Raw genomic sequence first — 16,496 nt, forward strand, 5'->3', positions numbered from 1 at the left:
TGACAATTTCGGATCCATCAAGGTTTCTATTCACTTGACTAAAGCAGCAGCGATTTGGAAGAGCTACTGAGTAAATCAGCCCTTTTTAATGCATCTCTACTTACCTTGCATTAGTGAAGACAAATAGCAAACTGGCTGTAACTGACATTAAACACAGTACAGATTCAGGTGCTGGCTGGTGTCATAGCCTAACACTGCAAAATGTGATATTCGCTGCATGCAAGATCACTTCCAAAAGTGTGTTATTAATTGAAAAAGTGCTACTCTCCAAGTCTGTAGTTTGCATACCAGGTGATCATACATGCAGGAAAGGAGTAGTTATGGAAATGAAACACAAATAAAAAAGGCAAAATATTGCAAAAACAAATTATTTTATTAAGTGCAAAACAAGCTATACGCAATAAATAGATTAGCTCTTTTACATCCTCGGAAACTTCTATGAGCATTCTCTCCAAAACATATTAAGGCAGTGAAATTATTCTGAACATACAGAGGAAAGAAAAAAAGTATAACATTTCCCCTTTACACATGCTTTAGACAGCAGAGAACTTTACATGAATTTCAGTTTGGGTTCAAACAGAATTTCTGCTCCGTTTGAGAGTTTACAACAGATAGAATCTCTTACTTCCAGTTCTAGTACTCTGAATTCTAACAGCTCATTCTGGTCTTTTGCATCCTGCATCTCATTCTTCAGCTGACTCGTCTCCATTTCCATCCTGTAAATCTGAAGGAAAACATGAGACATCAGTTTTAACGAGCATTACAATCAGCCAAGGCCACTGGATGTCTTCTCCTCTGAGACAATGAAAGCCCGAGGGGTAATAATAACTGCTGACAAAATGGGCCCAGGCCACAGAAGGGAAGCATTAGCTAGCTCACTCCCTTTGTTAAGTTGGGGAATAGGAGATTCGGGGAATCAAATAAGCCAGAAGAGGCAAGTCGACTTGACTCAGATAGAAGGTGCTAGGAAATAGAGTAAGGATGCAGGGATAATCTTCAAGCTTTGATGAGGAGAATTATTGCCACTAAGTAACCTTGCGGAGGCTCCTGACTAATTCATGGAAAATAAATACTGGTGTGTAGTCACAGGAGGAATGGGGAGTATACAGGTAGGGTAACTCACATGGAGTGGATCATAGGATGTAGAACTTCAGTGCAAAGAATACTGAATTTAGAGTCTGGGGACTTGGATTAGAATACCAGCTATCCTACTGCTATCTCTCTGTGTGGGAGGGGGGAAGTGGAGGGCACATAGTTTCCTCTTCTGTGAAATGAGAGGGGTTGGACTATATAACCTTCCAGATCCAAAAACCTATGATCCTACAATCCTCTAAGCCTCATTATACAGCAGAAGGAAGAGAATAAACATTCATAAAGTACTTACTATACTCCAGTCACTGTATTAAGCACTTTTTAAATAACATCTTATTTGATCCTCACCACAGCCTTGGGAGATGGGAGCTATCATTATTCCCATTTTTCAAATGATGAAACTGAGGAAGATGGAAACTCTTATCTTATCCAAGGTCACACGGCTAGTAAGTGGCTGGATTTGAACTAAGGTCTACCCGATTCCTGCCCCATAGCTCTGTCCAATGTGTTGCCTAGAGGCCCCAAGAGGCTGAGGTACTGAAAAGAAATTTAATAGCTGGATGTCTGAAATTAAGATAAATAGTTGGTAAAGTTCATTAATGAAACAGATTTTCCTCCTCATAGCTTTGAGCAGGGTATGTTCAAAACTATACACTCAGAAAGCAACTTCCTGAATTTCTGTAAGAGCTTTCTCTTGCTTTTATTTAAAATGCATGATTCTATAATCTAGAATTAAAGAGATAAACTCACCACTATAAATATAAAAGATAAACATGCCCAATTACCCAAGGACTTGCCAAAGCAGAGAGGGTTGGACATTAAGTGATGCCTTTTTTTTTTAGCTATGATTTCAAAAATGCTGTCTATTCAAGGCCCAGAGGGTCTGAGAACTGTGGTAGTCAAGGGAGAACAAGAAAAATGAAGCCACAGGTCTTGCAAGTAATAAAATTCATGCACATATGCAGGAAGATTTATTGTTAATCCTTCATCCTCCATGAAAGCTGCCTTTTAAAAACTTATTAAATTCCTCCATCTCATTTTCTGTGTCTTTTAAGGAATTCTCGCCATGTTAGAGCTCAAAAAAAGAATTCTGGTTTATTTATGACCTAAAACTCCACTCTGTAAAAAGTTGCAATGTTACGTTATTTCATATGTGGCCCAAAGACTGAAGCCTTCATTTCCAAGGCCTGCCTATCTAAGAATAAATTACAACTTATAGAAAGTCCATGCTTCTTTTTTTGCCTTTTTTTTGAGGGAGAAGGGGAGGGTAATTGGGGTTAAGTGACTTTCCTAAGGTCACACAGGTAGTAAGTATTAAGTGTCGGAGGCTGGAATTGAACTCAGGTCCTACTGACTCCAGGACCGGTGCTCTATTCACTGCATCACCTAGCCACCTCAAAGTCCATGCTTCTTTAAGGACATTACCAACCTGTATTAAATAGGATTCCTATCACCTAAGAGGTTAATATATCACTATGGTTCTCAGTCCATATATTTCCTGGAGTTTATCATTCACAGAAAATTCTTCTTCCATCAATTTAAAGGAGGAAGGAAATAAATTTCCAGATGAGTCTATTGTTATGTGTTTAAATCACCAAGTTTCTGACACATTATCCCAGTGTATTTTTTTTTAATTCCTCTGATTGGAAATCACACTTTCATTGATCAGGGGCTAGGGGAAGGCTGGGCATAGAAATTGCAGCAATTTTCCAAGAACAAAGAACAAAAAGGGTGTAAAGCAGTCTGAGAAATCTGTGCAAAGGAAGACAAGCACAATAAGATTATAAACTTGTAGAATTTAGATCTGGAAAGGACCATTGAGGTCACCTAACTCAACTCATTATTTTACAAATGAGGAAACTGAGGCCCAGTGAGAGGAAATGACTTAGCTATAAAAAGTGAGGAGCAGAGCCGGAGAAGAGAAGACAGGGCTTCCAAAATCTCATCAGGACTCCTTCATTCTCATCTGTAGAAACTGGTGTCTCTGAAGTCTTCCAGCTTTTGCCCAAGGATTCCTTCCCTCCCTTGCATTTCTCTGTGCACTGCTTTTTGTGTTTCCTTAGTCACTACCGATCAGAGTAAACCATTTATAAATAATAGAGCTGGTTCAATGGATTTAGGATTCTGAAAACATACCTTTTCTAACAGATCTTGGTTTGTCCTAATTAGCAGTTGCTTCTCTTCAACCCATTTTGAGTCCTAAGAGGGAAAAAGATTAAATATGCTCACCCTTGTTTAAACAAACTATTCAAATGTCATTATAATTTACATAGAAAACAGTAAAAGACAATAAGACATAACAGACCCAGAGTTAGCCTCAGTGTCAGGGAGAGCAAGGCTCTCTAACATACTGGTTACATGACTGACCAAAGTCCACTTAAACTCTCAGTGCCCCGGGCACACTTTGCAGAACCAGTGCTGACTTGGTTTAGTAAAGGGACTTTCCTCTCCAGGAGGTCCTTTCAATGGTGAAATCAAATATATACAAAAAAAATTATAAACATAATAGCACTTACATGGGGTTCAAGTTCCAAAAATCTTTTATAAAAGGGAATCCACTTTTCTGGGCTTTCCCTCCTCTCTGTTCACCTCTTAATTCTGACTCTAGCAGTATAGGTACTACCTCTCCTGATGCAAACTGACACAATCCATACCTTCTGTCTTATGAAATTCTGATCCCTAGCCTTCCACAAATGCTCTACTGAAGAACTACCCACTGTATCTGGAGGCCTTCTGGTTCATTCAGGATTTAATGGATAATGAATACAGCACTCAAGCTGTCCTTCCTTCATCCCTCATTCTTATTTCATGACTGGTCCACTGCCTTTCCTGTTTCACGTTTTTGGTTTGGTTTTTCAACCCAACTGTTAGGTTGTCTGAACTTCCATCTTGTCCTTAGAACATTATGAGAAACTTTCTTTTTTTCAAATGCCTTGTTTTAAATCATCACACTGCACAATTCCTGTACCATTGCTCACCTAGATTCTTCCTATGCATCCTGTAGAATGACTTAGAAAGGGGACAAGTTTTAGGTTATAGTATGATTGAGTGGGGATTTGAGACCAGAGGGTAAATTATGGCAAGAAGTGTGGAAGATGGAATATGATTGGAAGATGACAAATTTGGATAAAGATGAATTTGAATCTTTGATCACCCATCAGCTGTCCCAGACTACCAGCATCTTCATCTTGCTTCCTGGCTGCCTAGGGCTCTTCACAACAAAACCTTTTGCCTGCTAACTGAGATTATAATTTTAGAACAACATCTTCTGAGTCCCTTCACCTTTCCAAAGGGAAAAAATACTTATATCCAAGATCCTGTTCCCTCAGGATCCTTTTCTCGTTTAGGTGACAATGACCAATTTCTGGCCACATCTCTGATAATCTATATTTTAAAGGTGACCTTTAGGAGTGAGCATTGATGAAAAACAATAATTCCCAAGATTTCATTTTGAAGCATCACACCTGGCCGAATGGTGAGTTCTGGAGCATATCCCAACTATCCTAGTCCTTCGAATCATTCCATATATTTAGCTGCCTATTATCCAAAGTTGGCCCAGGAGGCAGGTAAGAGTGATACTACAAGGGTAGTAAAGGAATGTTAGAAGTAACCGTCAGACACTGTAACCCAGAAAATTCCTTTAAAATCAACCTAGGAAACATTGACTCTCAATTTCTGAAATATCAATTTAATAACAGAAATATTCTACCCTAGAAATATCATCAGAAGTAACTCTGGCCACAATAGTTGGTGTTTCAATAGAGCTTTGGTATTTATAAATAATTCCTCAAAACAATTCTCAGAAGTTGGTAGAATATGAAGTATTATTATCCATACCTTACAGATGAGAAAACTGAGGCTCAAAGACATTAAGTAATTTCCCCAAAGTCACACAGCTAAAGGAGTGTCAAAGCTGGAATTCAAATCCAATTCTCTTTACTTCAAGTTCAGGGCTCTTCCTATCACTGCTGCCTCTTTATTGACTTTCTGATTCAAAACCCTTCAGTAGATGTCCAATGCCTATCTGCTCAAAACCAAGCTCTTGATCCTGGCATTCAAGGTCCAAACCATCTTTCCATCCTTATCTTACATTACTGCCCTTACCAAACTGCGTAACATTTGTCCCTAACTATGGTTTGCATTCTCACACCCCCAAGCCTGTGCTCATGCCATAACTCCCACCTAAAGTGCCCTTCCCTTTAAACTCTATCAAAATCATACAGATCCTTCAAGGCCCAGATCAAATATCACTTCCCCCAGGGAAACTCCTTTGATTCTTCCCACACCCCTGAAAGAATATTTCTTTCTTTTTCCTCACAAGGTATTTGTGGCACCTATTTCATCCTACTTTGATAGCAGAATTATTTGTGTAGGTCTTTGGTCATCCCATCCCTCCTAGATTGTAAATGACCTTAAATTTGGGTATTATGTCTTACGCATCTTTGTATCTCACCTATCTAGGACATTACACATCATTTTATTCACTCTCACAATTCATTTTATTCTCATACCAACCCTAGGAAGTAGATGTTTATCATTATTTTACAGTGGAGGAAACTGAGATAGACAGATCTAAAGTGATTTACCTGGGGTCATACAGCTAGTAGATATTTGAGGGAAGATTTAAACAGAGTCTCCTTGACTGTTGGGCCACCTAACTGTCTCAGACATAGTCCATACTACTTGATGAAGAATTCCTATTTTTTCTTTCAAATCTAAATTTAAAATATTTGGTCACTGCCTTTATTTTTTATTATTTTTAAAAATTTGTTTACTTTTAGTTAACAAGATTCACTTCCACAATCCCTTGAGTTGATCACAGCCTTTCTTGTGAGAAGGCCTTGTACATCTATCCAATTGGTAAATAAAGAAAGGAAAATGATAGTGGAACACTAGAAAAATTTCAAAACAAATTATATGCAAAGAAACTACATGCTTTCAACCAGACCTGATATAAGAATTTTTTAATAGTGCATAATCACAAAACATAAGAGCTAGAAGGAATCTTAGCAACCACCAATTCCTTTTATAGTGGGGGAGCCTGAAACCCAGAGGAGGGAAAGGTTTTGTCTAGGAGCACAAGAAGATTCTTGCCATGAGAGTGCTTTATCCATTGGTAGATACAACCAGCTGTGCTTTCTCATCTGGCATAGTGAAAAAGAATGCTGGTTCTAAAGTCAGAAGACCTGGGTTCAAATCATGCTTCTGAAATTTACTGCCTGTGTGATTCTGGACAATAATTTTATCACTTTGGGCATTAGTTTCCACATATGTAAAATGAGAGGGTTGTAAAAGATGGCACACTTGAGGCCCTTTCTCACTCTAAATCTGGTTCTATTATTCTCTAACAAAATACTTAACGGGAAATTCTCTATCTTGTTCTCACTAACAAGTAACAACTGGTTAGTTTTATAGAAAGTCTTCAAGGAAAATGCTAACTCTATCCTAGATTTTGTGATTGAGGAAAGGAAATGTGGGCATTACACACATCCTGGATTCTGGGACAGCAAATTTCAAGGACTCAAAGGAAAGATGAGCAGGATTCAATGGATGAAAATGATTTGGTGGAAGCCAACTGAGGGAGGAAGAGAGATTATCAGAAACAAAATTTTATAGACACAAAGAAAACAATTCCAGTGAGGAAGAAAAATGGGATTTGCCGGAGAAGACCAATGTAAAGGCAAAAAGGATATAATAATCGTCTTAGATTCAAAAAATATTAATGTACAGATGATGGAAGCAAGAATATAACAGAATACTAAGCAAAGAAAAAAAGTAGAAAAAAAGAGATAGTATTGGGAATGCTAAATCTCAGAATGAGCTGAGGCAGGTGAGGGAAGCCAAGGAAAACAAAACAAAAAAATTTATATTGGAAAAAGGGGAGGATCAAGGAAGCAACAGATTATTTGATGCAGATGGGATGACGAAAAAAGGAAGAGACAATCTTTATTTTTGTTTCCTCTGAAAAGAAGAATTACCTTAAAGCTGGGTGGGGGGGGGAACAAAAATGACTACCACAGAGTTGATCCTAAAGTAAAGAAATAGTAAAAGACCTCTTGACGAACACACATTTAGTCATGACATGAAGGAACGAACAGATATGTTTGCTTAGCCACTATTAGTGATATTTGATAGACTCTGGAAGACAAATGAAACGTACAAAACTGGAGAAGTTAAATGTGTCCCAATGTTCAAAAATGAAAGAGAAGAAAATCTGTAAACCTACAAATCCAGTGAACTTGACTTCAATTACTGTGAAAATTCTAGAAAGAAACATTAATTAATCAATAAACATTTATTAAGTACCTACTATGTGCTACACATTGTGCTGTATCGGTGATGAGATAGAAAGGAAAACAGTGATTAGAATCAGCTATCACAGACTCATCAAATCATACTACACTAACGTCACTCCCTCCCCCTTTTTTGACAGGATAAATTTAGTACATGAGGGAATTGCTATGGATGTGGCTGACCTAGATTTTAGCAAGGCTTTTGACAAAGCATCTCCTAATAGTTCTTGGGGGAAAGATGGAGAAATATAGATAATATGGATACAGAGTATTATATGGATACATCCATACAATAAATGGATGCAGAGCTGCATGGATGGCTAGACTCAAAGAATAATTCTTAATATCCAAAGATCAATGCAACAGGAAGTATCCAGTGGAGTACCCCATGAATCTGTGTTCTTAACGTTTTTATCAGTGACTCGGATAAAAGACATAGATGGCATGTTCCTATAATAAGCAAATGACACAAAACTGGAAGAAAAGATAGCTAACCCCCTAGATTTCGGTCAGGAACCAAAAAGATCTTGAAAGTCTTAAACACTTAATTAAACCTAATAAGATTAAATTTGATAGGGATAAATATAAAGTCTTAAACTTGAATACCAAAAAAAATCAACATCATAAATACAAGATGGGGAAGGTTTTAAAACAATTGTTCTAAAATAAAGATCTTGGAATTGCAATGGACTGCAATCAGAGGCAACAGTGTGATGTGGTGACCAAAAAAGCAAACACCATCTTGGGATTCATTAAAAGTACCAGAGCTTCCATAAAGAAGGAGGTGAGAGTTCCATTGCAACATACTCCTGTCAGACCTTTTCTGGACTACTGTGTTTAGTGCTGGGCACCATAGTTTAAGAAGGGTGTTGAAAAGTTGGAGAGTGGGAAGAACACAACTGAGATGGTGAAGGGTGTTGAGTCAATGCAATATAGGGATATTTTGAAGGAAATTATAATGTTTAGTCTGGAGAAGAGAAGATTCAGGAGGGACATCATAACTGTGCTCAGGAAATCATCATCATCATCATCATCATGACAAGAATTCATATTGTTCTTTAAGGTTTTGCAAAGTACCAGTAAAGGAACTGAAGGGCTGTCACATGTAGGAAGGATTTAGTTAGTTCTGTTTGGCTTCAGGGGACAAAGCCAAGAGCAATGGGTAGAAATCACAGAAAAGGCCAATTTGGGCTTGATTTCATAGACAAAATTCCTAAAAATTAGAGCTGTCTAAAAGTGGGCAGCCTTGAATGATTGCAGGCTCCTTATCCACAGAGGTCTTTGAGCCAAGACTAGATGACTGCTTATTGTGTATGGTATAATAAGGATTCTTTTTTGTATTAAGTTAGACCAGATAACTGCTGTGGTCCCTTCCAACTTTCTGATTCTATGATTATGTATATTAAATTAATACTAAACCATATCAATAATACCATTTTACCAGGTAGTTATGAGTATTTTTGAAATATGAGGAAAATGCAAAACAGAGAAACACACATACACACACACACACACACAACTTTTTACCTGTCCTTTCTCAATTAGTGACTTCTCCAAATCTTCAATTTTTGCTTGACACCTAATTAGATCAGCTTGTAGCTGCTCACGAGTCTGGAATAACAAAACAGAACATGATGAATAGTCCCATTAACATGAAGCAAATCAGAGCAGGAAGACTGTATATAAAAGCAAGAGGTTGATATGTTGTGTTTTTTTAATGTAGGTAAAGTATCAAAATAGTGTTGCAAATTGGTTCATTTACAGGTCAAATTTATATCAACTTTACCAATATTTAATATTTCCTTCTGTCCTCCATTATGAGTAACCCCACTAAGAAAGATAATATTTTTTATTTTAGGATATAAAATAATCCAAATTAATCTGATAAATGAGCATTATTAGACTTCTTCATTTCCACAACAACGACTAAAGTTTAATTGGTGATCTATTATGTCCCCCGAACCTTTTTCTGCCCTACTTGTTATATAGATAAATATTTATTCTCCTGCATTTATAGAGACAAAACATAGATATAAATATTCATCCTCTTGCATTTGCAAGATTTCTTTGTTTTGTATTTTTAATAGTCTTCCACATCTCATTTGAAAGGTAAGATTTCACCCTTATCTTGGTGGGGCTCAGGCCTACACTGAGGTTCCTAGAATGGAAACCATCTCCACATCATGTCCCTACCCATAAAAATAAGTACCTTCTCCCTTCCCCATCTTTGTTCAACTCCCCTCTATGTGTTTTCTTCTCCTGTTATAATGTAAGTTCTTCAAGCACAGGGATAATCTTGCTTGCTTGTACTTACTTACCCAATACTCAGCACTTAATAAAGGCTCGCTCTATCTATCTATCTATCTATCTATCTATCTATCTATCTATCATCTATCTATCTATCTATCTATCTATCTGTCTGTCGGTCTGCCTGTCTGTCTGTCTGTCTGTCTGTCTGCCTGATGGTGACTAATGAATATGGTATATACTAAATCTAGGCAATCATCTGGTGAAAGCTCCTCTTTAATGTTCTAATCATGGAACCCTGTATATTAGAGATGTCTGTGTCAGTGTCTTATCCCTTTACTAGACTATAAGCGCTATGAAGGCAGGGACTGTGTCTAAGCTAAATTTATTAGGAACGTTGTAAACGGGATTCCTATTCTGATAAGAGCTAGATTAGATGATGTAAGAGGTCTCTTCTTCAATGAAAATATTCCCATATACTTGACTGAACAAAGCTTGGATATTCAAGATATATTAACAAAGACCTCCCTATAGGACCATATGGTAAAGGAGATAATTGAGTACAAAACAGATGTATCTCAAATGCCACTAGAGGAGATTTAGTTATTGAGCGAACAAAACATGAAATAATTAAGGCAGCGTCACAGCATAAGTTCCAAATGTACATTTAATATGGTTAAAGAACAAATGATAGTAATCAGAAAGAAAATTGCCATCCAGACCACAGATGATCCTTTTGGATTTTTGTCAATTCCAAAAGCTTTTCGATTTTTAGTTTGAACATATAAGGGTATAGTGTCATGAAAATGAACATGCACATGAGGTGAAGAGACCTCAGTTCCAGTCCTGACCCTGTGGCTTGTCAGCTATGTGATCTTGGGCACACTGCAAACTCTCTAAGCTTCAGTTACATCCCCTAGAAAATAGAGGTGATCCCTGCAATATCTGCGTAATGGGATACTTTGAGAAGTGTGCCTTATAAAAAGTAAAGCACTACTCTAGGCATCCTGGAGCCTTCATAAGGATAATTATTAGATAATAAATTCCATCAGGAAAGAGACTGCCTCAGGCTTAACTTGGAATTGGGAAGAGCTAGGTTTAAATGCTGCTTTAAATATTTAGGTTTAAATACTGCTTCAGAGACTCGATGATGCTGACTAATGAACATGGCATATACTCATGAAACTCCCATTCCCTAAAAGTCATTTGACCTCTCTTGAATCTGTATACACATTTAATAGGAATAATAATAATAGCCACCATTCATTCCGTGTTTTAAGTTTTGCAAGGCATATTTTAGATATACATATATGTATGTGTGTGTAGTATTATCTGATTTCCATCAGAGTTGTTCAAGTCAAATGTGATAATGTGTGCAAAGTGATGCGCAAAACTTAAAGCACTATAAAATGGCAGATATTGCCATTATTATCGTATTCTTCATTATTATTACTAATCTTATTTCTCTTCATTCTTTACAAAGGAGGTAAATAATAATAACTAACATTTACTATGTACCACAGACTGCGTTACGCTCTTTACAGATACCTCATTTAATCTTCACAATAAATCTGGGAAGTGGGCACTATCAATATCCCCATTTTTCACTTGAGAAAATTGAGTCAAACAGAGGCTAAGTTACTTTCCCAGGTCATGTAGCTAGTAAGTATCTGAGGCAGGATTTAACTCAGGTCTTCACTACTTAAGGATGTTCTCTCCCCACTGTGGGATCAATGAAGTTGGATTGGAAAAACAATACATCTACATTTTTACTAATGTCTAACTGAAATTCAGGATTTTCTTCAGTTATTTCAAAGCATTATTCCTAGAAGGGCTCCACTGGCTTCACTAGACAGTCAAAGGGGTCTATGACACATTGAAGAATTCCTGGTCTAGGTGATCTCTTTATCTCAGATAGCATGCTGTATTCAGATGTGGAAAACCAAGTAATTATGGACCTCATCTTAAAATGGATGTTAATAAATTGGAATATGTCCACATAAGGGATACCAGGATGGTGAGGAATATGAAAAACAAGGCGTACAAGGAGCTAGGACAATTTGCCTCAAGAGGAAAATAGTGTTCAGGGACACATGATGAGACAACAGATATTTGAGGGACTATCAGAGGAAGTAGACTTGATTTTGGTTGCTTTTGAGGGGAGACCTAGGCTCAGTGAGTAGAAGCAGACATCAGTATCACAAAGAACTTTCAGCAATAGTACTTAATGGTTATTGAAATGAAATTAATTGTTTAATAACAGGACACAATATGTACCAAAGACCCCACGGCCTGTGATACTCAATCAGAGAGGGTTAACAACCATCTTTCAGGAATGTTACAGAAAGCACTTTGGATAGGAGTTTGAACTAGGTGTGATATAATGTCCCTTTCAATGCTAAAACTTCATTTTATTTCACATGATCTTTTTGCAGTTCTGGAATTTTTTTTTTAACAAATAAACATCATGTAGGATTCACACGTTTATGACATAATAGGCATTTAAATGATCAATTATTTTATATGTTAGTTATATACATATAAGATTCTCATATTACTCTCAATGTTGGGGAAATTTTTAAATCAATTATATATATTCTAAATTATTTCAAGGTTAAGTAACAATAGTAAAGACAATAGATATTATTTCTACAATGCTTTAAGGTTTACAAAGCACTTTAGATGTATTAAAGATTAAAGGCCATCTTGTGATATGAGTCTTCTGGTAGAAGGAACTCTAGCTCTGGAGACTGAAGACCTAACTTTGAATCGGACATCAATTGTCCTTCTAATCTGGTACAAGTCACTTTGCTCTGGATGTTAGTTTTCTCATCTAAGAAATCAGATGATCTTTAAAAGGTTCCAGTTTTAACATCCTAAAATCTTTTCATGTCCTCTTTATAACCACCATCAACACCCTCAAGATTATGAAGATATTAGAATTTAAGTTCCATTGGAACCAGATCAATTTCTTATTTTAACATTGCCACCACCCACAAACCAACACAGGGCTCCATACATGGTAAGTGTTTTTAAATGTGTGTTGGATAAATGTAGAAAGTCACTCACAGCAGGATATCCCATTCACCTGAAAATCCCCATTTACCTTCATGGCCGTCCATGATCCAACTGTCACAAAACACATCCCTACTTACCCTGGCTTCTCTCTCCGCATCCAGGGTTCCACCCACTTGTTCCTGAAGCAAAGCATAGGCTCTCTGCAAAGCCTGGTACTCTCTAGTCAGCTGACAAAACCTTAAGTCAGCCTCTTCTCTGGTTGTGGTCTTAAAATAACAAAAAGGGAAAGGGGAAGAAGAAAGTGTTACATAGTATTAACAACCTCCATAGGCCTTTGTTTTCTCTTCTATAAAATGGGATAGAGGTTGGCCTGGAGGACCTATGAGATAGCTTTCATGCTTTCATTTCTAATCACATGGACCTATCATCTAGTTTGGCTGCAAATGTCAGCATTCGCTTAGACATAAGTAAAATTCCAGTCACACATAACCTACCTTTTGGTACCTCCCACAGGGAAGTCTTTAAGAAGCCTTACAGAAACACTGGTAGATACATTCCCTTTCTCTATGTATAGGAGGTTCAAAGCTCCGTGCAATGAGGAAAATCCACCATTTTAAGTGGGAGAGACTTGCTTTAATAAGCTACTTGTTAGCAGATGATAACTTGGATACTTAGGTGTTACACTTTCAAGTCAGGAGCCCTGGGTGAGAATCCTGACTTTTGACCCCTAACGTCTGACCCCTGACCCCTTATGCAAGTTTGAGCAATGTGCTTCGTGTTTCTGCTTCTCAGTTTTCTCCATTAAAGTAAAATGAAGGTGGTGCTACTTATGCTACAAGGTTACTGTGGGGAACATTCTCTGAGAGGCCTCCTGGCATAACAGAGGTGCCCTGGACCTGTGATCAGGAGACTCTGGGCAAAACCTTTAACTGCTGTTAGCCTCAGCTTCCTCAACTATTAAATGTGGGTAGTAATAGTACCAACCTCCCAGAGTTTTGAGGATTGAATGAGATATTTGTAAAGCTCTTTGTAAACATTTAATAAATGCTAGATATCATTATTGTTGGTGGCAGCTAAGTGGCATGGTGGATAGAGCACTGGGCCTAGAGTCAGGAAGATCTGAATTCAAATCCAGCCTTAGATACATACTAGCTATTTGACTCTGGATAAGTCACTTAACCCCATCTGCCTCAGTTACTCATCTGTAAAAAAAAAGGCACACACTGGAAAAAGAAATGACAAACCACTCTAGTATCTTTGCTAAGAAAACTCCATGGGGCCATGTAGAATTAGACATGAATGAACAACTACAATCATTACCATTAGCATTGTTATTTTTTTTTAGAGGGGCAGTTGGGGTTAAGTGACTTGCCAAAGGTCACATAGCTAGTAAGTGTAAAGTGTCTGACGCAGGATTTGAACTCAGGTCCTCCTGACTCCAGGGACAGTGCTCTATTCACTGTGCCACCTAGCCACCCCTGCCCATAATTCTCTTTTGGAGAATAGGTTCTTCAATCTTTAAAGCACCAGAAAATGGTGAGTTATTATTGTTTCTCAACTACTGTAGTTTGTGTATCAGAGTGGGGAAGGAGATCTGTAGTTTAATGTTAAGTGCCAAGGTAAAAGAGAAAACTCAAATTAAAGAAGTAAATCTTACTTTATCTACTGTAGCTTCCGAAAGTCTTGGAAATACATGCTAAGACACTGTCCCCCAGTTAAAAAAAAAAAAGATTGAATCTCCCTGTCTCACCCAGGCTAGTCATGCATGGGACCCAATCCTGATACTGATCAGAGTAGAAGATTTAACCTGTTCTGTTTCTTTGACATGGACTGGTTTGCCTCATTTTAGGCAACCTGGTGGCCCTCCACTCCCAGCGTCTCTCCATAAATTAATCCCCAGTTTAGTGTGGACTGCATCTCAGACTCTCAAACTACCTGCTTTAGCCTCCCCAGCAGTATATATCATAGGGATAAGCAAACACATCAAGCTAAGTATTCTACATTCTCCAAACATCGCCCTCACTGCACAAACAATTTGGATTATTTAATAATCCACAAAATGGAAATGCTTTATTTTAAAGGATTAAGCACTCAATTATCAAAACAAACAAACAAAACCCCTCAGTGAGCAGTGAGGACTTTTCAATGAAGTAAATTGGTAGCTAGCTGTTGTGCATTTAAATCTTGTAGCAGGAGAAGAAAGACTTTTTTAATGGCAACATTAAGAAATAGGAACGAGTCGTTCCCTTGATTGAACTCAGGGATAAGGAAATAGAGAGCTAAGGGGGAGAGAGGGAGAAAGGGGGAGGGAGCAAGGGAGAGAGAAAGACAGAGAGAGAGACAGAGAGAATACTTACATCATCCAGGTCTTCCTCTGGCGTTGCTGGTGTCCTATCTGTCCTATCTGTATTATAAGAGGTTTCAGATAATGTTTCTGAGTCAACAGATTCTTCATCAAATCCAAAAAATGTCTCCACAACATGCTTCTGCAAAATTAAGATAGTACTTTCTTATTAACAAAGTACTGCCCAGGAGAGGTAGCAAAGATGAGGGGTGCTGGCCTTAGAACTAGAAGGCATAGATTTGAATGTCACTTAGACAAGGATAAGCTGTAGGATTGTGGGCACAGCATTTAACCTCCAGGTGCATTAGCTCCCACTTCTGCAAAAATGGATAAGAATGTGTATACTATTCACTTCATAAGTACTTGACAAGGAAGGGCCTTTTGTAAACCTTAAAGTGCTATGCAAAAGTGTCCTGTCCTGGCATAGGTGATAGACAGTTTGCCTGGAGGTCCAGAAGATCTGTGTTCAAGTCCCACCCCAACACATGTTGGCTGTGATACAGAACAAGTCAATTAAGCCCTTGGTGCTTCCACACAATTCTCTAGGGTTAATCTCAGAGAAGGTACTGACATTCTCCACATTCCCTCTCTGGAAATTCACTAATACTAATGGAGCCACAGGCCAAATGTCTCTTTGTATTATTATGATAAAAGGTCACCTAGCACTATCATCAGACTTCACTGTATGGACTAAGGTTTTGATCTCCAACACCTTAAAATCTGGGTAGGCTCCCTCTTATTTGGAGCAAACTTCTATTTGCTCTTCACAACAACCCCGGGAGGTAAGTGCTATTATTGTCATCCCCATTCCATACATGAGGAAACTAAGGCAGACAGAGGATAAATGGCTTCCTGGTATATAACAATTAGCAAATGTCTGGAGCTAGCTGTGTGACCCTGAACAAGTCACTTAACCCCATTTGCCTCTGTTTCCTTATTTTTAAATGAGCTGGAGAATGAAATAAGAAACAATTCTAGTATCTCTGCCAAGAAAACCCCAAAATGGGGTCACAGAGAGTTGGACACGGCTGAAGTGACTCAAGAAAAAAGCAACTTCCTGACCCACGCCCAGTACTACATCTGCTCTACCACCTAGGCTAAAGGAGTATAAATACTGTAATCTTTATTCTATTTTCAGACAAGGAACAAGCATCAGACATATTTCTTATACTGAAAAAGCTATTTTTGTTTGCTGAACATATTCTACTTGCCCTGTTTCCACAAACTGTCTACTACCATATTACTGATCCTTCCAGGTCCTGCTGTGCCTCTGCTAAGCCTTTTGAGAGCACTCAGCTGCACCAGTGTTAGCCATGGAGGCAGAATGACTTGAGTTCAGTATCTGCCTCAGACACTTGTTGTCTAGACAAGTCACTGCATCTCTTTGAGTCTCAGTTTCCTCATAAGTAAAATGGAGATAAGAACAATTATCTCAAAGAGGTTTAGTAAGGATCAAATGAGATAAAATGTAAAGCACTTTGCAAAACTTAAAGCACCATATA

General features: G+C 37.9%; 1 protein-coding gene across 1 annotated transcript in view; it reads right to left on the minus strand.

Moving 5' to 3' along the window:
* Nucleotides 1-362: 362 nt before the first annotated feature.
* LOC138147548 (janus kinase and microtubule-interacting protein 1) overlaps nt 363-16,496 on the minus strand; it is a 200,392-nt gene continuing 184,258 nt past the window's right edge. Inside the window, exons 11-15 of the mRNA XM_069070057.1 lie at nt 15,008-15,136; nt 12,788-12,916; nt 8,913-8,996; nt 3,229-3,291; nt 363-724 (exon numbers count right to left, since the gene is read on the minus strand). Coding sequence (XP_068926158.1) covers nt 551-724; nt 3,229-3,291; nt 8,913-8,996; nt 12,788-12,916; nt 15,008-15,136 — 579 coding nt within the window. The 3' untranslated portion in view covers nt 363-550. The remainder of the gene's footprint in view (nt 725-3,228; nt 3,292-8,912; nt 8,997-12,787; nt 12,917-15,007; nt 15,137-16,496) is intronic.

This window comes from Petaurus breviceps, unplaced genomic scaffold, assembly GCF_028583685.1.
Source record: "Petaurus breviceps papuanus isolate PSGF00001 unplaced genomic scaffold, PetGlider_PUasm1.0 140, whole genome shotgun sequence".
Lineage (NCBI taxonomy): Eukaryota > Metazoa > Chordata > Mammalia > Diprotodontia > Petauridae > Petaurus > Petaurus breviceps.